The 26,851-nt window shown below is 52.8% G+C and overlaps 1 protein-coding gene across 16 annotated transcripts in view; it reads left to right on the top strand.

The window, feature by feature from the left end:
* Positions 1–26,851, top strand: part of TACC2 (transforming acidic coiled-coil containing protein 2) — a 175,165-nt gene that overhangs the window by 46,548 nt on the left and 101,766 nt on the right. For 11 of the 16 annotated variants that reach the window (XM_045191303.3, XM_053923123.2, XM_045191304.3 and 8 more), the window contains exons 4-5: positions 1,671–7,367; positions 7,912–8,031. The exons of 1 other annotated variant lie outside the window; for it this stretch is intronic. In XM_045191303.3, the coding sequence (XP_045047238.2) occupies positions 1,671–7,367; positions 7,912–8,031 (5,817 nt within the window). The remainder of the gene's footprint in view (positions 1–1,670; positions 7,368–7,911; positions 8,032–26,851) is intronic. 4 more of the 16 variants (XM_045191312.3, XM_045191307.3, XM_045191305.3 and 1 more) reach the window with 2 other exon arrangements.

The following is a 26,851-nucleotide window of genomic DNA, read 5'->3' as shown; positions in this document are numbered from 1 at the left end:
CTGCAAAAGGGTGGCGATAACAGCCACCTCACACGGTGATTGGCAGGGTTAAATGAGGCAACCCCTGCAAAGCCTTGATGTCTAATGGATTTCATCCTTTATTTTCCCACCTTTTCATTTTGGGAAATCAGAAACCTCAAAAATGTGGAAAGGACAGTACAATAAATCTCCTTATACCTATTGTATTAGTCTGCTCAGGCTGCCTTAACAAGGCCGCAGACCGAGTAGCTTCAACAGAAATTTATTTTCTTGTAGTTCTGGAGACTGGAAGTCCAAGGTCAGGGTGTGGGCAGGGTTGGTTTCTCGTGAGACCTTTTTTTTTTTTTTGGCTTGTAGATGGCATCTTCTTGCTCATGGAAGAGCATTCCTGGTGTCTCCTCCTCTTAAAAGCACGCCACCCCCATTGCATCAGGACTCTATCCACGTGACTTCCTTTAACCTCAGTCACCTCCTGAAAGGCCCTGTCTCTAAATGCAGTCCCCGTACTGGGTGTTAGGACTTCAACATACGGATTTCGTGGGGGACGTGACTCAGTCCATCGCACATATTTCTAAATGTTAACAGGAATGTACTTCACCTTGCCGCTGTATGCGTCGCTCATATGTAAATATACGCACTGCCTTGCATGGAAAGCTAGAATTTGGGTAGTGCACATGTAGAGTAGAATTTTTTTTTGTCAGCCACATCCAAAACGCTGTGGGTCTACGTGTGTGTGAGTGTGTGTGTATGTAACAGTTTCTAGAAGATTCCATACATTTTCCTTTGTGATTTTCCTCCCTATGATAAGTTTAGAGAAAATGGTAAAAACCTTTAAAAACACCATACTTCTGTTACCTTTCTACATTTTCAAATTTTTGTATTGGCAAAATATTCTTTTTAAATTTTAAAAATGCACTTAATTAAAACTATGTAGAATTGAGAAATACAGCCCAAACAGAGCATGAGATAAGCTATTTTACAGCAACTGGATAGTTATTAATAGCAAGTCCATAATTTCGAGCCTAGTTCCCCCAGGGTTCCTGCATGTTTCATAGTTTCTCTGCCCACATTGTCCAGCTAAGTGTGTTCAACACAAATATGGGCATAAGGTAATTCGGCTCCCAAGAGCTATATATAGGCCACTTGCAGAAATTCCAAAGCTAAACAAAACTGACTTTGGAATTTTGCCTCTCACAGTAACACCTGTTGAATGTGAAGCATCAGCTAACTATTAACTTTATCTCAAAGTACAGCTGTGCTCACTTGTGCCTTTCCCCCAAACATCTAAGGATCCCCACGAGTGTTTGGGACCTCCTTATAACTACACCGAATGGTTCAAACCCTCTATTATTTTACCAAACTTATTTAAAAACTTTCTGAGTTTCCCACATTTTAGGCTATGATGAGTTGGTTTCCCTATGTCCCCATTCAGTGCTGACCAGCCCGGAAAGGCCAAGACTAAATGTTTGCGATTCCCGGTGTTGATTTTTGGAGCAAGTGACGCCACGTGTAATGGTTCCAGGAGGGACGGGATTGGGAGCGTCTCTCATGAGGAGGAAGGAGCTTCAGGGGGAAGGTGCAGCTTGTGGCCTTGGGTGGGGGAGCATGAGGGTGATTCTGCCTGTGCTATTGGCTCTGTCCTTGGCATCCCTGAGAGCCGATGACACAGTAAATGTTCTCATTGTTGACAGCGTCGGGCACGGAGACTCCTGCTCCACTCCTGAGGGTGCTGCCAGCTTGGACCCAGGCATCGTGTCCCCAGAGGTGACTGAACCAAGGAAGCACCCACAGAAAGCCAGCGGCCCGGAAGGCTCTCAACTGCCCAGTCCACCAGCTCTCTGGGAGCAAGACAGCCCCTTGGGCTCCATGCCCTTTGCCGAGGGCCCCCCAGCAGCATGCTCCGAAAGCCCTCCAGCTGCACCTGAAGGCTGGCCCCTCATCCAGCCCCTCGCTCAGCACCCCAGGAGGAAATCTTCCCCAAATGTCCAGGGGTACACCCTGGCAGCGGCTGCCCCTCACAGGGACAGCCCTACTCAGCCCAGTGCGGCTGCCATTGTCCCCAGTGCTGGAAGAGAGAACAACCTAAAGGAAGAGGGACACATGCCCTTTGCTGAGAGTCCCCCCGAAACTTGCTCAGCAAGCCCCCCAGCTGCACCTGAAGAATGGCCCCTCATCCGGCCCCTTGCTCGACACCCCAGGAGGAAATCTTCCCCAAATGTCCAGGGGTACACCCTGGCAGCGGCTGCCCCTCACAGGGACAGCCTTACTCAGCCCAGTGCAGCTGTCATTGTCCCCAGTGCTGGAAGAGAGAACAACCTAAAGGAAGAGGGACACATGCCCTTTGCTGAGAGTCCCCCCGAAGCTTGCTCAGCAAGCCCCCCAGCTGCACCTGAAGAATGGCCCCTCATCCGGCCCCTTGCTCAACACCCCAGGAGGAAATCTTCCCCAAATGTCCAGGGGTACACCCTGGCAGCGGCTGCCCCTCGCAGGGACCTCCCTACTCAGCCCAGTGCAGCTGCCGTTGTCCCCAGTGGTGGAAGAGAGAACAACCTAAAGGAAGAGGTGCAGAAATCAGCTTCCATTGATCAGTCACCAGGAATTTCACCGGCTCCTCCTAGAGAGCCGGTGGAGGGACAGCTGGCTGGAGAGGCAGGCCAGTCTGGTAGTTTTGACATCCAAAGGAAAGACGCTGCAGGTGGCCTCCCTCCACCAGCGTGTGGAGTACAAGTGGCCCCCACAAGTCCTTCTGCAGCCCAGTCAGGCAAGGAGAGCTCAGCTGGCCTGGAGGAAGGCCACCCAATGCCCGAGACCCCGGCCCCAGAAGTGCCAGCCCCCAGAGCCTCAGACAGAGGAAGTTGCCAAGCAGAGATGCCACTGCAGGATTCAGTTGCTGATTCAGTTCCCCTCAGGGCCTGCGGTCCCATGGGGAGCAATGCAGGGGCTGCCCCAGAAGCTGAGGCCACTGCTGCTCCCGGGGAAAGCAGCCAGCAGCAAACGGGGACACAACTGCCACACACAGAGCCGCCCTGCGATCTGCCACGTCCTGTTCTGGCGCTGGGGGCCGGGGGCTCTTGGATAGAGACTCCAGATGCCAATGATGCTCAGCGTCACTCTAAGACAGGGATGCCAGGAACCGAGCCCAGTAAAGCCGCCTGTGTGGCAGCAGGGGACCAGCCTGAAGCGGGTTTGCTTGTGAGTGCCGAGGCACCGAGTCCAGCTTCAGGCCTCACTTCACAGCCAGGTGCTCAGGCCTCGGCTGTGGCAGAAGAACCCAGCTGGCTGACCAGGGAGATGGTTTCTGGGCCTGAGGAGCCTGTTCTTACAGATCCAGCCAAAGAGCCGGCAGAGGCAGGGCTGGCGGGCCAGGAGACAACCACGTCAGATCTCAGAGGTGGGGGAGAGGGTCCAGAAGGGAGCCCCGCAAACAGTCCGGCCCATTTGCCCCAGGAGGAGAGCAGGGAGATCTGTAGCAAGGAGCAAAGCCATGAAGTCCAACAAGGGGTGCTGCCCCCTCCCCCCAGCATACCAGATGAAAGTGCCAGAAGGTCACTGGGGCCAAAGGATGAAGCCAAGGCCCCTGACAGCCCATGTGTGGGTAAGGGGGAAAGCAGAAAATATGGGGCCGCTCCTACAGGACAGGAAGAAGCCCCAGAGCCACCTGGCAGTGCAGATCCTGGGAACCTGTGGAGAGAGCACCCCCAGGCCCTCGGCTACAAGCCTGACCCAGAGATGGAGAAAGAGGGGGTGTCAAAGCTAACCAGTGATGTGGAGAGTGAAGTCCTTCCGAGCACAGCCTTAGCACAGCCCCAAAGGAAGGAGGGTCCCGGGCACATGGACAGGCTCGGGTCTCCATCAGAGGCTGCGACTCACAGCCCAGTGGCCTGTGGGGCTCTGAGAGAAGTCTGTGGGGTCCATGCACCTGGCGCACTGCCCAAGCTCCACACGCAGGTCCCCACCACACCTCCTGCACCGGGTGGAGCTGGTGAACACGTCTCTCCCGAAGGAGCTGTCCAGGAGGGGCCAGGACTGCAGCCCAAATGTCCTGACATCCTTCAGGACGTGGGGAGACTGGGAAGAATGGACTCTCTTCCTGCTTTAGAATCTGAGAAATCAGACTTCCTGTCGACTTCTGCTGCTGAGGTCGTCTCTGAAGCCAGGGAGGTGGAGAGCTCATCAGAAATAAAGACCAGGGGCCACCCATCTGCGCACAAGTCTGGCAGCTGTGATGGGGAGGGCCTGCTGACGTCCCCTCACTCCCATGGGCTGGGCCATGATGCAGCTGGACAGGAAGTCCAAGCTGATGGGCCACATCCCGCTCAGGGGGAGAGCTTGGCAGTGGACTGTGGGCTCCCGATGCTCATTCCAGAGCAAGATCAGCAGGGAAACCTGTCCTGCCCAGGACACCAAATACAAGTAGCCACACCTGAGGGACCCTCAGGCTCTTCTGAGAACCATCACCAGCCATCCCAGCTGGGCCCAGAAGGAGCTGTCTTCAATATGCTCGGGGAGAAGGCGCAACAGTGTGAAAATGAGGAACAGACTTCTCCAGGTGATCCAGCTTTTAAGGACCCAGGTGTGGATTCTCCCCAAATCCCCGTCCCTGTGGAACCTCAGGAGGATGTGACCTTGTCCACTCACGGAGGAGAGGAACAGGCTTCCAGATCAGAACTTCAAAGTGAGCTCTCCAAATTCAGTCTGTCTGACGCTCCACGTTCAGCTCCCAGGGATGCAGTTCCGGAGAGCCCTGTGCCAGAGCAGTCGGAGCTGCCGGCCCCAGTGACACCCGAGTTGCCTGCACTTGGGGAGGATAGGCAAGAGGTGGCATGCAGTGACAGTGAGCCCTGCAGTGTCTTGCTTCCTGTGGCAGACACCTCACAAGACTCTTCCCTCGCAGGGAGCTTGAGCAGGAACGAAGGTTGCTCTGGGCAGGGGCCAAACAAGTCCCAGCAGGAGCCGGTCAGTGTGCTGAAAGCCAGCAGCCAGCATGAAGAAGCATGTCTTGGGGATGTAGGTGCTTCTGAAGCAGCTGACGCCTGGCCCACACTCCAGGGCTTGGGCAAGACGAAGGAGGCAAGTAGGAACACAGCGGGGGCCCTGCCCTGCTGGCCTGACTCAGTAGCTCTCCTGGATGCAGCTCAGTGCCCACAAGACCTAGCGCCTGCAAGCCCCAGCGTCACACCCACTCAGGATGCCCCAGAGAGCCAGGCATGTGATGAAACCCAGGAAGGCAGGCGGCAACCAGGGCTGGCCCCGCAGAAGGAAATGGAGTGTCCTGCCACCTCAGATGCAGAGGCCCAGAAGCTTCCTGGAAGTTTCCCATCAGCCAAGGAGCAGCGAAGTAAGGCAGGGGCTGCTGCTGAGATTGGTGGGGATGTTGACAGAGGAGACCTGAGGAGGCCGCGGGCTCCAGAGGAGCCAGGAGAAGGTACTCCAAGTGGCGGCTTCCTGCAGATGGAGCAGTGCCCTGCCCCTGGAGAGCAAGCTCCTGCCCAAGGTGAAGCTGGCTGCCCTGGGCAGCCCTCGGCCAGCTGCCAGGACGCCTTGCCGCCAGCAGGAGAGCTGGGTGGGGTTCCCAGGACCATGGTGGATAGTCCCGCAGCCCAGGCTGTCCCCAACCCAAAGAAGCTCCTACCATCGGGGCCACCAGAAGAGGCCGCTCCTGACACTCCTTACCTGCAGATTGACAGTGCTGCCAGGAAGGGGGCAGAAGGTGGGCCTAGGGGTCTTGGTGAAAGCCCTTGTCCCACACTGGAGCCCCTGTGTGCCTTGGAAAATGCCGCCTCCAGGAAGCCGGCTGCTGGCCCCCTCCCGTCCCTCTCCCTCTCCCAACCAGGAGCTGCAGGTGGGGACATCTCTGTGGTACAAGCCAGCAGTGGAAGCCCCAAAGCTGGGGACTTGGAAGGACCTGTGGACTCTGTGCCCTACCTGGACAGGATGCTGCTTCCGGCCAGTGGTAAGCAGACAGAGGAGGAGAGAGTGGCCAGAGCTCCTGCTGCAGGCACTCAGCCCCGGGAAATCCCTGCACACCCTGCCGGTGAGGGGGGCGCAGAGAAGATGGTAGAACCTTCCCAGGACCAGAGGAAGGGCGCATCCGGTGGTGTGGACACAAGCTCCAAGCAGACCGGCATGACTGCTGGGTTCCCTGACTTCAGGGAGCATATCACCAAGATCTTTGAGAAATCCGTGCTGGGAGCCCTGACTGCTGATCGGCCCCAGCGCACAGCAGGAGAAAAGGCAGGAGCTGGCTGGAGTGTGGGGGGCAAGGACCTCAATGTACCATTAAGCCCAGAGAAGCTTCCAGATGGGACTCAAGTGCAGGCTGTAGCCCCTCTCCCTGCCCTTCCTGCTGGACTCTGGGTGGACTCAAAGAAGCAGAAGCAAGAGCTGGCTGTTGAGGCTGAGATTTCCCACGGGGTTCCCCAGGATCCAGCTCCTACAAAGCTGCTAGGGCTGGCAGGGCAGAACCTGCCCGGTGCCAGCGTGGGGAAGGAAATGACTGGTGTCCCACTGATGCCGAAGGAAAGAGAGGAGCTGGAAAGGGCAGGAGAAGTGGGGCCGGGGCTGGGAGGCCAGGCCCGCTCAGGGCAGGGAAGCGGTCAGCAGCAATCAGCTTCAGGTCCTTCTTCACAAGCTGCTTCTCCAGAGACTCCTGTGGAGAAAGCCGCAGACTTGCCAGTGGCTCCCCAGAACCACAGGGAAGGAGACTGGTTTCCAGATGCCAGGACTCTTCCTGGGAAGCGGCACCGGGACACACCCACCAGCAACAGCCAACCCAGAGAAGATGGTGCCTGTGGCTTTGCTTACACCGGAGCTCCAGGTGACGTGCCAGTGTCCACCTCTGGCCTGGGAGTGTCTGGCCCCCATGGGGATGTGCCCGTCAGGGCGGAGGCCATCAGTGAGCCCTGGAACCCTGACACACCTGGGGGAGAGAGGAGGCATGGAGGAGCTGCTGGGACCTCAGAAAAACAAAGTGCCCTGGGCAACCAGAGTGCCCCTGAGCCAGCAGCAGTGGCAAGCACTCCCCCAGAGCCTGGCGTGGTGGCAGGGGCTGCTAGGGAAGCAGAGGGTGACGTCACTTTGAGCACAGCTGAGACTGGGGCACGTGTGCCCGGTGACCTGCCGGAAACAGGTACCACGAGGATGTTCTCTGGAGTGCCTCCTGCCTCTGTACTGCCAGGGAGCTGTGGGGACCCAGGCTGCTCCCAGGGCGCTCCGGGGATGGAGGCTGCAGATGCCCTGCGTGGGGACAGCCCAGCTGGGCACCAACAGGCTGAGCTTCCGACTCCCGCTGGGGACTGGAAGGCATGTGTCTCCTCACCTCCAGAACCTGCAGAAACTCGGGACCCTAAACTGCAAAGCCTGGCTCCAGAAGCATTCCACGCTGAAAGGTACTTAAAAGAATAAATTCCCATGGGAATGTGGGGTCCGCTTCACAAGTGGTTCTCGTCCTGGTTTCTATAAGTCAGTCAAATAGGTGGGTTGTTATTAAGAAGCTACGTTTTCCATATCTAATTGTTTACATTTTACCTGCTAACAATCAATCTCTGGATGTGCTGAGATTATGAAAATTGTGAGCATAAGGGGTGGAAGCGTGGGAGCTGTTTGTTTAACATGTCTTATGCCTTTCCTTGTGTTCTTCAACTCATCCTGCTTAAACTGCTCCCGAAGCATGCGCCGTTTGCTGGCTGGCAGCACACTGCAGGGTCCTAGGTTATAGCTGGTCACTGTTTATCCGGAGTCCAGAGAGCTCTGCTTTGGAATCTGCATTTATTTATACAGAGACACCTAAATGATCCAAAAGCATCTCAAGCCCGTGGACTGCCCCAAACTATTTTTTGTCCTAGGCTTGCTTTTGGCATAGTAGTCATGTTCAATAGGATGTGAAGAGCAGTGTCCTTCTTACCATCTGTTGCTTTCTTAACGTTGTCCCAGAACGAGCGGGGGGCCTGGCCCATCCCCTTCGGTTCCTGAGCAGGATGCTCCAGATGTCACGGGCGAGGTCATTTCCAAGGAGGCCAGCAGTGCGGGAGGAGCAGAAAGGTCGGTGAAAAGGTATGAGCCTGTGGAGCACCCTGGGGCCTGCCTTCAGCAGAGACACACTGGTTACTTTACAAAGCGGGGTACTGCGGGGTACACAGGTACTGCTTTCCTGTGTAAGGGACTCCTAGGCAGGAGTCCTTACACAGGAAAATAGCAGAGAGCCACCCCTTTCTTCACACAGGTGAAGAAGCCCCTGAGGTCACTGAAAGCTCCATGGTTGTAAAAGGGACTGAGCGAGTTGCTTTCTTATCTGAACTTATTATTTCTTTTTGAAAAGCCAGATTTATTGAGATGTAATTCACATACTGTGTAATTCGCTCATTTAAAGTGTACAATTCAATGGCTTTTAGTTTAATCAGAGTTATGCGACCATCACTACAATTTTAGAACATTGTCACCCCCCCAAAAAAAACCCCTGCACCCTTTAGACATCACACCTCAACTCTCCACCCCGCTGAGCCCTAGACAACCACTAATCTAGTTTATTACCTGTTGAGGCAAATGGGCTCAACATTGACTTACTCTCTGGAGCAGGAATCTCTGATCACCAACAGCCATCACTCCATAGAGATCTGGAGGTTAGAGGGTGACAAATGGCAGAGGTAACAGAATCCCAGTCCTTGCCACTTGCAGGGCACCTGCGTCCTTCCCCCAAATGAAATGCCTCCTCTGGTTGTGCAAAATTTGCTGCTGGTTAGTTTCATCCTTTTGGGGACATGGAGGTATTGTGAGCAGGTATGTCGTGCACAGGCTTTACAGCATCCTTAGACCTCGGGCTGTCTGGCGCTGTGTGCGCGCGCATGCATGCGTGAGTGTGTGTGCACACGCGAGCAGGGTGGGGTTGGCCTTTACGTTGGTACCTGTGACTGGCCATTGTGTTCTCCCAAACAGCTGGAGGCATTTTATAAATGGTTTGGCTCACATTGTGCACACGCTGAACAGGTGCAGACACCTGTTTTTTCGGGTCGGAGCACACCCACCAACCCCCAGCTGCCTTCCTGCCCCACAAGGGCAGCTCTTGTCCTAACTCTGGGCCGAGGGATGCAGGTGCTGCGGCCGGGACAGATGCAGGTCCGGTCTGCATCCGACACCCGCTTCTGCTGCTGACCGAGCGCAAAATTCCCTGCAGCCCTCGCTGGTGTGTAGTTTGACATTCCCAGTTAAAGTGTAGGCAAAATATCCAACCAGGAAAAATATCCAACCAGGAAAAATATGTACCCTCCCTCTCCCCACAAGCAATGCATTAGCTCCTTTTTCAATGTCCCTGGATGTTTTATCACCTTTGGGAGAACTCAGGACCAAATGTATAGTAGTTTATGAATATTTTACAGTTCATTGCTTTAATCACTTTAAGTTTTAGAACTATAATTTCTAAGTTAATATTAAAAAATTTGTAAGATACAGAAAAGTATAAAGGGAAAGGGTAGGATCCGCAACCATACCACCTAATGATTATGGTTATTTATTGTTTCAGTGTATTTTCCCCACTGTTTTGTTTTGTGTAAGTATTCAGACCCTCCCCCCCCCCCCACCCCCGCCATCAGAACTTTTCACAAACAAATCTTCGTGGCTGAAGTTGTATCACTTCCTACAGTTTCCCGAGCAGCAGGCATCCAGGCTAGGACCAGTGGTTCTTGCTCACTGTGCTCTGCGTCCTTGGAGTCACAGACTTTTAGACTCTCCAGAGCTGGGCGGCCGGGGTGTCTGCACTCATCAGATGGGAATGTTGCGCTACATGTGTAAATAAATACACACCTGGCGTTGAAGATTTGGTATGAAAAAGACCATGTGTGTCATTAATAATTTCTATATTGACTATACGTTAAAATAATATTTTGAATGTATTGGGTTAGACTATATTATTAAAATTAATTTCACTTTTTTTTTTCTTGTTTTAAATGTGGCTACCCAAAATTTTGAAATTCCACATGTGGCTTTTGAGTACATGGCTCGCATGTGTGGTTCGAGGTCTATTTCTGGTTAGATCATTTGCTTCCATAGCCTGCTTTGCCCTGCTCCCCGAAGGAAATGAGGATGAAGAGGGCTGGCCTTGCTTGTGCTTTGGGCTCTTGGGAAGTTGCTCTCCCACTCTCTCATTGGTTGAGGGTTTCTGGGAAGAATTCTCACTGGACCCTCCCCTCCAGCCTGCCAGGTGAGGTGACCTCTGGCTCCCCTCCCTTAAGGGGAATTGAAGAGGCATCAGCATCTGAGCAAATAGGCTGCAACAGATTCCAGCTTATACTTAGTAGATAGTCAAAGGTCTCCAGAAGGGTCCAGACCGGCTCTGCCGGACAGAAATATGACATGAACCACAGGTGTGATCTTGAATTTTCCAGTAGCCATGTTGAAAACGAAACAGATTTTGATAATATATATATAATAATTATAATATATAATTTGGTAATTACCAAATTCACTTTGATAATATATTTTATTTAACTAGCATATGACAAATGTTTTCATTTCAACATGTAATTGATATAAAAGTTATTCAGGTGATATTCTCCATTCTTGTTTTCATAGTAAGTCTCTGAAATCCTGTGTGCATCTCACGCTTATAGGGCATCTCAGTGTGGACTGGCCACATTCCCAGCACTCAGCAGCTGTGAGTGGCCAGTGGCTGCCATCCTATACACCCTAGCCCCCCAAAGTGTTGTGACAGTGTTGTGAAGGCTATTGACAAGCCTTCCTATGGGGTCCCCACAATCTTGCATCTCTCTGCCCAGCAACCACAATCCTACAAGTTCAGCACAACCACTGGGAATGCTTCTTTGCCCTGAAGAAGAGGCCTTAGTACCTCTGGTGAACCTGTTCACCACAAGGAGCTGTGCCAGGGACCTGGGCAGGTCTCAGAGAAAGTCTGGTCAAGGCCGGGGTGTGCGGGACCTGGGAGCAGCTGGGTGCAGGTAAAGGTGAAGTCCAGTAGCAGTCTGGGAGAAGTTGGGTGGCCACCCTTCAGTGCATGCTGCCAGGGTGATGAGACTTGTGCAGGGGCTGGTGGTGATGAAATTCGTGCAGGGGCTCTGGATTTCCTACCCTGGCTCTGCCCCTTACTGGCTACATGCTTGGCCTCAGTTCACCCAGCTATAGAATGGGCATGTCTGTGCCTGCCTCATCCAGTTGCTGGGAGGTCTGAGATAACTGATTCAAGTGCAATGCCCGCAGGTCTGGGGCTTGGTGGGTGGTAGGTTCCTACTACGGTTCTGTGGGATGGGCCTTTCCCGTGCAGTGAACTGACTGGCTGCCGTTCGTCTTCAGGTGGAGCCTGTTCTCCTGGGGCTGAGGTTCCAGCCTGGTCATCATTCTTTTCCAGTACTGCATTCTTTGCTGAAATATCTTTTTAAAAAAGTTTATCGATTTTAAAGAGAAGGGAAGGGTTGGGGAGAGAGACAGACAGACAGACAGATATCAACACGAGAGAGAAACATTAGTTGGTTGCTTCCCACATGCACCCTAACCTGGGATCGAACCTGCAACCAAGGTGTGTGCCCTGACCTACAGTAACCTGTTGGTGTAGGGGATGATGCTTCAACCAACTGAGCCACACTGGCCAGGGCTGTCTGCTGAAATATATTCATGGCTAAGGAGAGTGAATTCTTTCTTATCCTCTACTGTGTAGCCCGTGGCAATCTGCTTCCAGTTAAAAAGTTTTGAGATTGTGTTTTATTCTAAAACCTTACATATACCTTTTACTGTGTGTTGTAGTGCACTATACTTCAACATAAAGATAATATTTTGAGTTGCCATGAGAAGAGCAGAGCAAATCAAATCCAAATTTTCTCTATTGTTAGAGATTGGGTGGCCGGCTTCTGTAGACTCGGGGAGTTTGGCCACTCTGCTGACTTACACAGAGCTGACACCACAGATCAGATGCCACATCTAAACATGTGTCTCTTCCGTCTTGGTGACGGGACAGTTTGATAACTCGATCTCAAAACGCTTGTGGGTGCAGGGAGCACAGATATGTTTACTGTTCATTTCCCAACTTTGGAAGTGAAATGGGCCCTGCTGGTGGTGGTGCCACAGGTGTCCGGTGGCCTTATTTACCTCCTGCCACCACCCCACGCGTGGGGGGAATGTGGGCACCCGACTCTGAGAAGCAGGGTTGCGGGTGGCTCCGTGGATTTCTGTACATCATGTGCTCCCTCCCTGCGGAAGGGTCTGGGACCCACGGACAGGCTCGCTTGGTGTTTAGGGGGTTCTGCAGAAGGTGCTTGAATTGCCGTGGACTTGGGTACATACGACTCTTCCCTGAGGGTGGGAAGTTTAGAATGCGGCGCTGTGCCTCACACCACCAGTGGTCAGACACGTCGTTCTGGGTCCATCTTGGGCATTGACAGGCTGGTTTTTTGCTGAATATTTATTTAAAAGGGTTTTTTCTCCCCATGTGGGGAAATAGTTGGAAAAGTATCCTTCTCAATTATTAGTGCATTTTGAGAGAATTAAATGATTCCCAGATGCTTAGGGTCTTTGTGCAGACCTAGGCTAACTCATGCAGGGTGGTTGGGTTGAAAAGCTGAGGGGGGAGGGGAAACAGAGAGGAGCAGCTGGCATCTGGCCGAGGCAGCCCTGGCGGAACCTGAAATCAACCCCGGGCCTGCTCCTCACCCTTCCTCCCACACTGTCTTCCCACTGGGTCTCTGCTTCTTCCTTCTCTCCTCCGCCTCCTTCTAAAATTACAGCTGTGACACCATGTTTTCGAGTTTAAGAATAAGGTTTTGAGGATGGTTACAGCTGCATAAATTAAAAGAAAAAAAATTCAAGTGTAGCTCTCTTAGCAGATAAAGCGAGGACAACAGATCCCACCCCTGACCCCCTGCCTGCCCCCTCAAGGTCCCTCAAGGTTTGATTTTATATTACATCGCTTCTGTTATTTTTAACCTTCCTTCTGAGAAATACAGGGCTATCACGGGGTACAGCTCTGATACGCCTTTCACTTGGAGCGATTTCCCTCCCAGTGGGAGGCAGTGAAGTTGAGACAGGCCCATTCATATCCCAGAGGCTTCTTGCTGGCTGTGCCACCTTGGATAAGCCACTTGACTTTACAAACCTCAGTTTTCATATTTATAAAATGGGAAAGATAATTGGAATTGAAGTTAGAATAAAACCGGAAAGTTCCGAAGCATCTAGTATAAAGCCCGGTATATGGTAAGTGCCTAAGAAAAATGGTAACTACTATCATTTTACATGTATTGACTCAAAGTCATCGGGCAAGCAAGAGGAGAGAATGCCCAGGGCCCGAAGGAAGTGGTCGCAGACCCTGTGGGAATAGGGCACCGGGAGACAGGACAGGAGCCGCTTCCCAGCCATCGGCCCTCTCTGTGCGATCTCTGTCTGTCATCTGGGGATTCGCTAACGCTGCTTGGCTCACAAGGAGCTTGTTAGGGGATTAAAAGGTACATAGGAACCCAAGACTCTACAAATGACTTGGATGTGTATTATTATCAACAGCTTCAGTCATCATGAACCATCACCTGTAAAAAGGTCGGAGGAGCTTTTACGAAGGATAGCCTTTATGTTCTGGAGCTTTTGTGTTCCATAATTAAAAGCAATTTTCTTAAAGGTGAACCTGTCCCTTGGCAAAGTGCCAAGTCACTTTGGCAAGCTGGTGGATAAGGCACCAATACCGAGGGTGGCAGTCCCTTCAGGGGCAGGGGGCTGAGTCTCTGCCACCAGGCACCTTCCGCGGGAATGCACAGCCATAGCTCCTGGCTCTTCTGGGCTTCCGAGTACTCTGCCCATGGCCCAACACGTCGCACCTGGACCCAAGGGTCAGCTGCAAGGCAAGGTGGTGATTTTCCAAATGAATGTGTCCAAACTGACCGGCCTTCTCTTCCTGGAACCTCTCATTACTGCCGCTGGTGGGAACCACTGCGTTAGACCAGAATTCAGGTTGTTTCAGCAGCAATGTTAGAGAAATGGATATTTTTTATTTGAGAGGAAGGAAACGTGGGGCATTCTTGACGAGGCTCAGAAGCGGGAAGAGACGAGGGAACTAACTGGCCCTGATGACCCTTGATGGCCCCTGGTGACATATTTCCCCCTTGATGCCTAAGCTGCCCTGAGGATGCTGTCACGGGAGGGGGCTGGTCTTCCCAGCAACGCCAGCACCACCTCCACCCTGCTTCTAGGCTTTTGAGAGAAGACCATGCAATTCTGAGTTCTGTTAAGGGACAGTCACAGGCCTCAAAGTTGACAGGCCTCAAGTTCCACCTCCGTGACCTTGGGGGTGTGACCCTCTGAACCTGCTTACTCACCTGTAAAATGGGGCACATGGTACCTAGGATTAAAGGGCACTTGAGTTTGAGAACCTGACACAAAATAGGGACTCGTTATTAGTCCTCTTCTACTTCCAGGCCACAGCACCCCCACACCCAGCACGCTATTTCAGCCTCACCTCCTCTAATAGGTGCCGTTTGCAGAGGAGGGAAGGGGAGGCTCAGACGGGTGATGTGGCTTGCTCAAGGTCAGGCAGCTAATAAGAGTTAGAGCTGGCTCTAGATCCCTCTGCTGGAAAGGTTTTCAGACACCAAATCCATGTTTAGGTCCCCAGTCATTAATTCATCAGCAGGCGGTTACTCGCTAAGACAATGCTGTCCACCGGGACTTTCTACAACAATAGAACGAGTCTGTTTCTGTGTCCGCTACAGCAACCACTAGCCACATGTGGCTACTGAGCACCTGAGATGAGGCCACATGAAAATCCAGGGTCAGATTCAGGGCCACTGAGGACCTGAATTGTGAATTTCATTTGACTTTGATTTATTACAATTGAAATTGCCACGTGGGGCTAGTGGCTTCTGCATGCGACAGCCCAACTTGAAGACGGTTTCTTCACGTGCATTCAGGAGGCTCACAGTTGCTGTCGGCTGTGAGGTTCTGTGTGTGCAGCCTGGCAAGGGTTCGGGTGCCTGGGTGCTCAGAGAGTGAGCACAGGGGTCCTCCTTGTGCCCTGTGGCCCTGCAAGTGGGAAAGCCCGGTGGCTGTGTCTCTGGAGTGGAGACTGGGGCGTATTCAGCGCAGAGTGCCTGGAAGCACTGGTCAGCAGGACGTGTCTCCCCAGCACCTGAGTCAAGCAGGTTTACATGGGCCAACCTCACACCCAGGCCCCCCAAGTAACCCAATCAACTGACTCCAAACAGCTGCAGAGAATCTAGAACCGTCCCTGCAGACAGGTCCCCAGTGGCCACACTTACCAGGGTGGGAGGAAGACCCCGGCTTTCCAGTTGCCATCTCTGCGCTGTGACGTCCTTGTCTTGGGAAACGGCCAGGGGTGGGAAGGGGGAGCACGGTGGCTGTGCGGTGTCGGCAGGCCCCAGTAAACTGCACCTTAGTCTCCCCTTTCTTCTCAGGGCCTGCCTGTGAAGTGCTTTGGTGTTAAATATTTTAGCAGCCTTCTGATTCAGACTAGGCTGTGAAGCGTTTCTCTGTTTCCTGGGAAGGCACTGGAACAGGTCTGATTACTGATACTTTAAGTTTCCTCTCCTTTTGCTGGGCATCCAGGGAGTGTTTGGGAGGAAGCATCTTGGGGGAGGGATGTGTCTTCGCCCTGGGAGCGGGCAGAGCAGGGTGGGCCCAGAGAGGACTAAAGTGCAAGGTGACTTGGGTGAGTGCTAAGTTCTCAGTCCTGGAGACCCCGCAGATGGAGCGGAGCAGAGCCCTGAAGCTGCCCTAGGTAAGAGAGCTAGAAGAGGAGGGACCAGAAGTGGGGCTGAAATCAGGTTGGAGGGAGAGCAAGTTAGGAGTTCAAATCCCGACCCCAACTCTAGGGGCCATGTTGGATGGCCACGCAGCTCCTCCCAGCCTCAGCTTCTTCACAGGTAAATGAAGCCACCAACGTTCCCCAGGGTTTAAGGGAGTTGAGAGGAGGCAACATACAGCGTACTCTGTGCAAAGCCAGCTTTCAGTAGCTGGGGGCTGTCAGCTCGTAGCCCATGGACAGAGTCCCTGACTGCCGGGGGGTCTCCAGGCAGCTCCATCCTCATGATACCACAGCAAATGTGCACCCAGGCTAGGTGCTTGGGCAGGAAGCCAAGGTGTCTCCTTTAGGGGGGAGCTGAGGTGGGCGCTCTGGGCACGCTGAGCACAGACTTCTCTGGTGGAGAGAGGGTGGGGTAAACGGGAAGGTGGGCAGGCAGGTGGGTCGACATGCTGCAGGTGAGTGAGGAACGCGTGTGGTTTTTTGACCCCCCATCCAGCGCTCACAGAGTCCCGAGGGAGCAGGTGGCTTGCTAGCTCTTGTCTCCTCACTGTGTGTCTCCTCCAGGGGCTGCCCTACCTCTCCCTCCCTGGACTCAGTGTCCAGGGTCAGGAGTTGGGAGTCAGGAGTCCAAATTCTCTGTCTAGAAATGTTTGCTCAGATACCTGTCGGTGGTCATCTCAGCAGAGAGAGTGGGGCTCGGCCTCTGGCCAAGGGAATGTCACGATGTTGTTCCCTTGGGAACGTCAGGCTAGCAGACACGGCTCCTGGTTACCCAGCACCCGATACCCTGCGTGGCGCCCAGTGGGCACTCCATACACGCTTGCTGAATAATTCAACCCAACTTGCTCTCGGGTGAATTGGAAGCTTCCTGTCCTAGAAAACCAGGTCAGACAGGACTTTGTGGAGGCAGGTGGCCTGGTCTAATTTCTGGCTCTGTCGTGACTCTGAAACTTCGAGCACATTCCTCAGCCACTCCGAGCCTGTTTCCTTGTCTGTATAAGGCCACCACATGGAGTTAGTATGGAGATTATATAAAAACAATATGTGTAAAAGCTTAGCCGCATGCCCATCTGGCATGCAGTAAGCACTTAAATATCAAGGGTAATTGCTTTTATTATTACTATCTTTATTGTCACTGCTACCATCATTTGAGTGATACTGTACTATTATTAAGACGAGTCACTGGTAAACACTTGTGCTTTAACACATGAACTTGTTGAAGTTTGCTGAAGTTCATTTGCATCTGCCCTGGGTCCTTTGGAATGTGTCACTACCCTCTAAAGCTACCTCCCGTCCCTTAGCCACCAGCCTCCCCATGGGGGTGGCCTCAGTGTTGCAATATTGTATTCGATGCAAGGTCAAGCCATCCAGCACACATGGGGAACGCATCCTCTTCCGTGGGGAAACTAGGGCTTTGGGGTTAACCTTTTGCCAAGGGTGGCCGCAAAGAGGGCGAAACCTAACATTTGTGGGAGGGAGGGCGCGCCTGTGTGGGTGAGCCCGGCTGGGCTGCACCCGCGGAACACAAGTTCTGAGTGCATTTTCTGGGACAAATTGCCCCGACTCTCTTGGCACGGCGTTTTGAGCTGCTAGGCTATCCCGAAGCTCAACCCTGCAGGGAGGGGCAGTGTTGTTGCAAGTTGTCTGGCCCTGCCTACTGGCCAGACACCACAGCACAATAGCCGGAGGAGGAGACCCTTCCTGGCAGGTGACTGAGCAGCTGGTATTTAAATGTGCATGGTGAGAGCTGGCAGAAAGTGAGAAGAATTTGGGGGAGAGGAATACGCCAGGCCTGAGCTTCAAGTCTCGGCTGAAGCCGGACTGCCTTTCTGGGGCCACCTACGGAGGATGTCTGGGGCAGAAACTCCCACTGGCTCCTGAGGCCTGGTAGCAGGGGTGCTCACCCTTTGAGGAGGGGTGCCCCACCTCCTCCCTGGCTGGTGAGACATTAGAACCAGAAGGACCAGCAGGACCTCCAGCGTCCTCATCTTACGGATGAGAAACCTGAGACCCAGAGAGGCTGTGCAACTTCCTTAAGGCCACTCAGCGAGTCAGGGACCACCGGTCTGAGTCCTGGTGAATGCATTTCCTCCGGCCTCGGGCCCAGTGTCCTTTCCAGCAGAGCCACTGGCACTCTGGGGAGTGAACCAGCCTCACCTTGGCTGTGCACAGCGAGCACCCCAGGTAAGCCTGGTGGGAACCAATGTTATGGATTGTTTCCCGGGGTGCTGGTCGTGGTGAAAAGTAATCTCGTCCTTGGGTTAGGTCTGGGAAAGCTGCCTTTGCAGGCCTGCTCCGGCTCCCTTTGCCAAGTGACTTAACTTGCCACCCCTGTGTGCACAGGCCCTGCTTGCGTCACTTGTGGCCGATAGCATTTGCAAGAGGATTGCAGGGAAAACTATGAGGAGCAGCTGGACGAGCAGATTCTCAGATTCCCCAGGAGTTGGGGTGGGGGGGGTACTGATGCTGGGGGGGCGGGGGCAGTCCCGGATGAGAGTGAACGCGGGAGAAAGCCCCGCCAAAACTTGAGTTTCACCATCTAGAGAGGGAGGCTGTGCAAGCAATTTATTGAGGAAACTCTCCGAGGACCCAACAGTCTGTTTCAAGTTTCTTTACAAACAGTTGGACCATGAATCCTTGGGAGATAAAACACTCTTAATGATCACTGCAGGCTTTAGTTTGGTTTTTGTTTTGTTTTGTTTTTTGCATGAAGATGGGAAGTTTATCTGTTAGAAACCAGCAGGCTCCCTGTTGAACTGATGTTTATAGCTCTTATTTGGTTCATGTTTTATCTTCAGTGGAGAGGAATTTTTCTGTAGAAATGACCCACACGGGGGCAGGGGAGTTCTTTTCCGAAGATCCCCTTGCATTGGGCATTTGGGGACTATAACGGACCCAAACAGGAGGGCCGTTATGCCTTCCGGCTCCTTCCTGGCCAGCCTGAAAAGTCACTGATTCTCCGCATCTCATAAAGGGCATTTGTGTCTTCTCCTCTAAATCCCCTTTCCTTTGAGGTGAAAGTGTGCAGAAAGGCGTAAGTGCAGAAGCAGGTCCAGACTTTGTTTAAAGGCATCAGAGGCAGGAACTTCAGCATGGCTGAGAGCTGCTGGCCAGACTCACGTGCCCTGGTCCCAGGCTAACCCTCTGCCCTTGTCCACCCCCACCCCCCACAGAGACCACATTTTTCTTCAGGAGACTGTACAGACTTCAGCACTCAGGCAAGTGCCTGTGAAGCCTTCTCCACCCTCCAAGTCCCCAGGGGACCCCACCCCCCAAGTGTCCAGTGTCCTTTCATATAGTCAAAGACTTGCTGAAAAGTAGGACTGAAGCCAAGTTCAAATACAGGCCCAGCAGAGCGCACATCACAGCGACGCAGGCCTATGTGTGAGGCAGGACTGCGTGCACTCAAGGAAAATCCCAAGGTCATGTCTAGAAACTCTAGCTGGGGCTGAGCAGTCACGGGAAAGCTGCCCCCACACATTTCCTGCGTGTGTTTTGGGTTCAAGCTGACATTTCATTTTTGCGAGGGTGGAGGTAATGGCCGAATTTTTTGAAGGCCTGGATCCCGCCTACATATTTCTCTTAGTTGCCCTCACAACTAAGTTTTGCTGAGTTGTAGTTCAGGAATGTACCTCGAAGCATGGACAGCCCTTCGTGGAATGTAACTCAGAAGCCCAAGTCAGTGATTCCTTCCAGAAAAAAAATAATAACTGCCTCGGATTTCGCTAGTGAAGTGCTTCTTATAGTATTGGTGTGAGGGCCGAACTCACAGGCGAGAGCCGGGTGCTGGTCCTGGGCCCTTCGTGACATCTTCCTCTGTGGACATGGTCACAGCCCATAAAAATATTCCGGAGTCAAGCCCTTTGTCACTGTGGACTGGCCGGGGGTCTGGTTCGCAAACACGCAGCCTGTGTGTGAACCTGGCTCTGCGTGGTGTGACCCTGAGCAAAAGGCGTCACTACTCCAAGTCTGTTCCCCGCTTTGGCAGCTGAGGACAAGGGCAGTGCCCGGCGCGTAGGCCCAGACGGTGCTTAGGGGAGAGAGGAGACGTAAGCCACTTAGCAGGTGCCAGCTGGGCAGTAAGTAAGTGCTCACAGATGTTCATGATTAGGTGGTCATTTACAAAGGTTTTTCAGTCCCCTTTTGTTTTTTTTTTTAACCCGATTATTAAATGGGGAAGGCAGAGTGCATGCTGTCACGTGGGTGGTATCTTGCTGTCCTTCAAAGCTGGCGGATTATGGGATCATCTTCTACGGGGAAAATGCCCTTTTGGTGTGGGTTTCTGGTGGTTGGGTAAAGCCCTGAGGTGCTGCCTCGCCAGAGAAAAGGGCCTCGAGGAGCCGTGAGGTCTGGGGCAGAAGGTTTGGCGGGCGGAAGCTGGACTCAGGGGAGGAGGAAGGAGGGCGGGCAGTGAGCACTGGGCTGAGAGTCCGCAGAGACTCAGGCCACTCGGCTGCCGGCTGGGCACTGGGTAAGGCTTGGCTTTCTGCCCTGGAGGAGACCACACTCCGGTTCCAGACACAGCGCGCACGCATCAAAAGATCTAAACATCTCGCCGTTCTCACTACCTTTGCTCCGTGTTTGGTAGTTAACGGAGGCACCTCTAGGACTTACCTAGAGGGTGTTCTCCCGGAGGCATGGATTGTGTCTCTTCTGTTCACTCCTGTCTCCCAGCACCTAGAAGCGTCTACAGCATTGTAAGTGCTCCAGAAAATAACTGTTGAATGACTTAACCATATACTTCCTTATCACAACATGTTACTAAGTATATTCAAGCAGAGATTTAACTCCTGCCACCTGGAACATGCTGCTTCTCTCCTCCTGGCCCACTTCTTTTTCTCATTAGCTCAGTGTTTTACTGATGCCTGTTACTCACACACGACTCACACACCTTTGACCATATCACTTGTGTTGTTATCTGCTTACGATTTTTCTTGACGCTGCTTCCTTTTTATTTCAATGTGTTACTTTAGTTTTGTCCTAGGTAATGTCTGTGAAGTTATGGGTTTGCTGTGCAAGTCCTGTCTTTTTTCCTAATGTGCTCTAAATACATATGTATTAAAATACCCCAGTGTAGGAAACCTTAATATGGTAACACCTTCTTAGTCTCTAAAACTCGGCTTAAGTATTCCCTCCTCTGGAAAATCTCCCCCACCTCTTCCAGGGCTCATGAAACAGTCCCTTTCTGCCTCTGTCACGCGGTAGCCGTTTCCTCAGGCGACTACAGGAGCGAACACAGGGAACACGAGGAGTCTTTGCTCGGTGCCAGGATCATAGTAGGTCCTCAGTACGTGCTTTTGAGCGACTGCATGACACCCCTTGAGCCTAGAAGAGGCCATGTTGTCTGACCACGTGTGGGTGCCCTGACTGGTGCCCTATGATTCTCTGAGGACAATGTGCCATAATTCAGGGTCCCAGTGTCCCTCAGCTGCCACCTGAGTGCCTGTCGACAGGTCAGAGACTCCCTCCATTCAGACCCCCTCGCCCAGTGAGGAGCCAGTGTGCTCTTTGGGGAGATTTCAGCCTCAGTCCCTCAGCCTCACACACGCCCTGTCCGTTCGCCAGCCGGCCTCGCACGTTCCCAGGGGCTGGCCTTGTTGCCCAGATTTCTCCGTGTGTCAGATGGTGGCATTGGCAGTCCAGGGAGGGGCCCATGGCCCAGTGGGGTACAGGAGGTCAAATAGACAGCATGGATGAAGTTGGAGAGGATGGGGGTTCCTTTCAGTCTCCTGAAATAACTAACACACACGCCGTACCCTCCGGTTCTTTTTGCCGTGAACTCCGACTGCCCCGGTATCTGCTGGTGGCCTTGGTTCCATACTCCTGCTTCTACCTCCAGCCTGAGTCTGTCTGCCCAGGCAGGGCCCAGTCTCATACACGTCCCTACCTCCATGGGCACTGGGAGCAGTGATGAGGGTGCTCAGTGAATATTTGGTAAGTTCCTGGTTATTTATGTGTCAGGCAAACTTGGACACAGGCTCATGGCCTTTCATAGCCTGGCTTCCCATTTTCACACAGCTTGTCACGTCTTGGCCAAAGCAAGATATCATTGTCGCCACAGAGTAGTAAAGAAAGCTGCAAGCACACAGCACAGTGCGGCTTGGGGGACGGGGCTGGGCTGAGGGTGTGTCCTGCGCACTCTGGCATCTGCGATGATCTCTTATTAGTACTTAGATGACCCTTCAGCTGTGCTGATCCTTTTGAGGCTGGGGGAGCAAGAGGAATAAAGAGCTAGACTTCAAAATTCCCTTCCCAGTGCTTGCCTTTTGGAGATTCAAACAGACATATCAGCTGATGCAGTGAGGATATCTGGGACTTGCTTCAAAATAATCGGGGTAGCAGAGAGAAGCAAGCATGTAGATAAAACACAATTGGCCACGGCGTGATAATACTGAAAATGAGTAACTGACCTAGGGCTCATTACACCGTTCTCTCTACTTAAGCCTTTTAAATTTCTCCTTCCAGACACCTCCCGCCCCCACGCAGCTTTTGCCGCTGTGTCACGCCCCTTCTTTGGGTCTTAGTTGGATTCTAGGATTCCCGCAGCACAAATTCTTTTCTATCAGGCAGTGTTTGTGCATTTTCTTCTTCCCCTCTCTCTCCAGATGAACCTTTTCTTCAAATAAGATCTTTCCTGGAACCCGAAGGCAGGGTAGATAAGAGTGGAACAACTCCGGTCGCAGGAGCCCTGGCGGCTCCCAGGCAGCCTTTAAGATGACTTCAAAAACCAAATGACTCTGGAGAAGACAGTCTAACAGTTGTTGCCCTAGGGCATTGCTAAAAACACTCACACAGACTACATTTCCACAAAGGCCTTGGCCTTGTACTTAGACCCAAGAAATCCTTAAGATGTAGAGGTTCAGCCAGGGATGGAATTACTAAGGTATACCCTTCCTGCCTGTGATTCAAGCTTTTCCCCCCCTTTTCCTTGCAGATTCTAGGCATCCTGAGAGGGAAGGCACAGATGTGCATCTGTCTGTCTCCCTCTGTACCAGCATTTTGTTGTTACCCTGACCTGGAGCAGGAGGAGGAGGGCCATACAAACTCGCTGGAGCTTCAGGCTTCCTGTCTGGGCAGCAGTTCTGGCTGTGGCTAGGACCAGGGCTATGCGGATGGCCTAAGAGTTTCCAGTGCGGATGTATCTCTGTCATATTGTGAAGTTTGGGAGCTCTTGACTGCATCTCTTAATGAGTATGTCCTACCTGGGACCAGGCATGGTTCTGTCCGAATGCTGGCTGCCCAGCATCTTTGGTCTTTCAGCTCGGAGATGCCTTGGCGAGGTGCTGGGGTTAAGCCTTTCTCAGCCAGAGCGTTTCTGCAGCAGCGAACGGTCTTAGACTCTGAGACTTTCATGAAATCCGAGGTATTTTCACAAAATTTTTTAAAGAGGAGATTAAATCACAGCAATACCCGGATACCTACTGTCTTCGTTCCCTGTGGCTGTTGTAATGCACGACCACACAATCAGTGGCAAGACAATGCAAAGTCCTTTCCTTACAGTTCTGTAGGTAGAAGGTCTGGCACGGGTCTTGCTGGGCTGGGATCCAGGCACAGGGCTGTGTTCCTTTCTGGAAGCCCTAGGGAAACATCTGAACCCTTGCTTTTCCAGCTTCCAGGGCTGCCCACAGGTGGTGCTGGCCCATGGTTCCTTCCTCCATCCTCAGAGCCAGCAACACAGCATCTTCAAATCCCTCTGACTCCACTTCCGTTGTTGCTCCTCTTTCTCTCTCTTCTTCCTCCCTCTTACTTCTGAGGACTCTTGAGATTCCCTTGGGTCCACCTGGGTAATCCAGGATAATCTCCCTATTTCAAGGTCAGATGATCACTGTATTTTGCTGTGTATCATGCGCACCCACGCTTTTGACCCAGACTTTCAGGGGAAAAAAATCTTTCATTTAAATTTTTTAATTCAACTATTTATTTATATTTAGATACTTGGTTTTTGTATTATGAAGGAATGTTAGCATTTCTTTTTGAACCTATTATGGTACAAGAAATTTTAGGTAACAAATAATTACAAAACACAAGAACAGATACAAGGTATTTCAGGTGCTACCCAGGTATAATGTGCACCCTTATTTTTCCCTCCAAAATTTGGGCAAAAAAGTGTGCATCATACACAGCGAAATACGGTAGTGAGCTAAATTCCATCTATAATCTTAATTCCCCCTTGCCATGTAAATTAATATATTCACAGACCGCAGGATTGAGATGTGGACGTCCTGGGGTGGGGGGCTTCATTCTGCTGACCACACCAACAGGTTTCAAAGCCAGTGGTGCCGGCCAGTGTCACGAAGGAGAGGTGTCCAGCCCCCGGAGAGGGGCTCTTTCGTGGGATAAGGGTGGTACCTCAAATGTGTCTTAGCCCTTTGCCTGGTTGGAGTGCTTGAGCTTTTGCAAGCTGGAGGACGGGGTATGTTTTTTATAACAACTGTTGGCATACATTTAAACAAATTAGCCTATTTGAGTCTCAGTTTCCACACTTGTGAAATGGGTGCATTAAGACTATATGAACAAGGGGTCTATTTAAACTGCCACCAGACATGTGACTCTTAGAAGCATGGTGATTTTAAAAAATAATACTTTAATAGAAGGCAATAAAATCCTACTTCTTTAGTCAACAGAGAATTCTTTTGGGGGGCCATCCAGCCTTGGGTGTCTGTTTCTTTAAGAGGAGGAAAGGAAGCGTTGAGTCATTTGTAAGTCTCTTGCCCTTTGCTCCCCAAGTATATAAAATATAGCCATGCTTTCTTGACACTGAACTTAAAGTAGGGAGCCTGGCCTCCACAGACAGCCACAGGCTCTTCTGAATGGGGGCCTGGCTGCAGAAATTTCCAGAGAAAAGGTGATGCATTACAGTGGTGAGGGCAGTTAAGTGTCACTTCTGTGTGTGAGGCCTGTGTTAGCCAAGGAGTCAATTTGGGGCCATGTAAGGTAAAAAACAAAACAAAACCCACGACTCAGAAATAGAAACGTACCTGCTGGCTAGAAATATGGCAGCGGGAAGTGGTTTGCACTCAGCCTCTCCCTACTTCAAAGGGTGCAACAGCCCTGGAGAAGGCAGACGACAGGTTTTGGAAATGGTAGAGCACCGTGCACTCGAAGGATCTGTGGTTAAGCAGCATTAGGTCTCTACAGGTGAAGAGTTTGGTTCCAGGAACGAGCGAGGCATTATTTCATCCCCGGCTTCTTTACGGAGCCAGCACCCCGTCCTCCCCCTGCCTTGGACCTCAGACTTGGGGCAGCCCGCCTGTATTTGGCCTTCTCAGTGATTTCGCAGGCCAGTACCTTCCCCACGTTGCCATGTGTAGTGGAAAGCGCCGTGGAAAAACTAGGAACTGTAACAAGTTGTCATGACTCAAAGACTCCTGGAAGAAGCCTGCAGCGCATTCAGGAGCAGAAGCAGTCTCTGGCTGTCCCCTGCTCGCCCTGAGGCCGCCTGGGCCCCTGGGTGCGCCTGGGCGCGCCGCGGGCCGGCCCGCACATTCCTGGGCCGGGAGGAGAGCGCCGCGGGCGCCCTGCTGGAGCAGCTGGCTGCGCTGCCGGGCTAGGAGCGCCGGGAGCTGGGGGAGGAGCCTGGCCCGACCGCCGCCGCGCTCCCAGGCATTGGCCTTTGTGCTGCAACTTTGCCCGAGCCCGTCGGGGCGCCTCGCTTCCCCGTCCCCGCCCCGCGCCGTTGCCCCGGGAAAGTTTGCGTCCCTTCTTGGGGTCTGCCGTGCAGACTGTGTGCGCCGCTGTCCGGCTCTGAAAACTCAATCGCTCGGGGCTTTTTGGCAGCTGCGTCCCCAAAGGAAGGCGGCTCCGCGCTGGCCATGCCCGATAGCCCCAAGGCCGGTAAGTGTGCTGCGGCCATGCTCGGGCGGGAGGGCAGGCACCAGGGCCAAGAATGGGACTGGCACCCCAGGACCTTGGCCGCCGAAGGTGTGCTAGAGGTGGACGCCAAGGCTCATTCCATCTTTCCCCAACAGGCACTGGTTAAGGGGAGGAAAGTGGCTAAACACACAGTAGTTCCCCTTGCTGGCAGAGGAGTGTGCCTGCTGGGGAGCTGGCGGGGCCAGGCGCGTCTGCCCGGGAGGCTCCTTCTTTTAGGCGATGATATCTATCGGTCAGTCGGGATGCGCACCCTCGGTCACGGTGCACGCCTGTGGCTGGGATGCCTGCCCGGGGTTGAGGTCCCCGCCCACAGTTGGGGTCTGTGCAGTGGCCTGGGGGCTCCACCGGTGATTTGGGTATGTCCCCATGGATTGGCTCCGCGCCATCCGCGCTGGGCTCATTCCGAGTTCCTGTGGTCTCACCAGACACCCCGAGTGGGCCACAGCAGCGGGTGCGTGGATTTGCCATAAAACTGCGCTGGATTTCCTCTGAGATCGGGACTTTTAAATTCTCGAATAGTTACGTCAGCGGGGCCGGGCGCACTTCAGGGCTCCGGCTCAGCACGTGACCTGCTGGAGCTTCCCCTCGGCGTCCTGGGCTCCGGAGTCCTCCTCTGCCAGTGGACCGTCCTGGTAATGCGACTTGGAAAGGACTGTGATTCATGGCGCAGCTCAGAGCCCCTTCTGCGGCCAGCTGTTGCGTGGCGCCCCTGTGACGATTGTAGTGCTCCTCTGTGGCTGTCTTTCCTTAAACTGGCATCCTCATCATATTAGTATTGTCTTGTGCCTCTGTCAGATGTTAGGACAGAAAAATGTGGTAGCCAGTTAACTGGGACTGAAATAGAGAAGTGTGTCTTCCAGGCCTGGGAGGCCTAGGAGGCCTGGGAAGGTGGAAATGGGGAAGTTTAGGGAAGGGCAGCCAGGGGGCTGGGTTAGTGCCGGTGCTCCTCTTCGTCTGGGTGCATGTATGTGTACACAGCACTGTCCCAAGTCCCTGCTGTCACAGTACATGGAAAATCAAGGGTCCTGGTGCAGCTTCCTACCTGTTCTCTGCCAGAGGAAGGTGAGCTTTGTTTGAGGTGGAGAACTCTGTTCTAGTTTTTCTGGGGTCCCCTATTGAGGTCATCTTTCAAGGCTGTTTTCTTTGCATTTGGAAATGACTGTGGAAAGGACTGGACCCACATCCTGAGGCTGGGTTTCATCAGTGGGTTTCATCCATTCAGATGCTCTGTGTATTTCATAGGGGCCCATTCCGACA

The sequence above is a fragment of the Desmodus rotundus genome, chromosome 4 (genome assembly GCF_022682495.2).
Source record: "Desmodus rotundus isolate HL8 chromosome 4, HLdesRot8A.1, whole genome shotgun sequence".
NCBI classification, from domain to species: Eukaryota; Metazoa; Chordata; class Mammalia; order Chiroptera; family Phyllostomidae; genus Desmodus; species Desmodus rotundus.
This window is presented reverse-complemented; position numbering and strand designations above follow the sequence as displayed.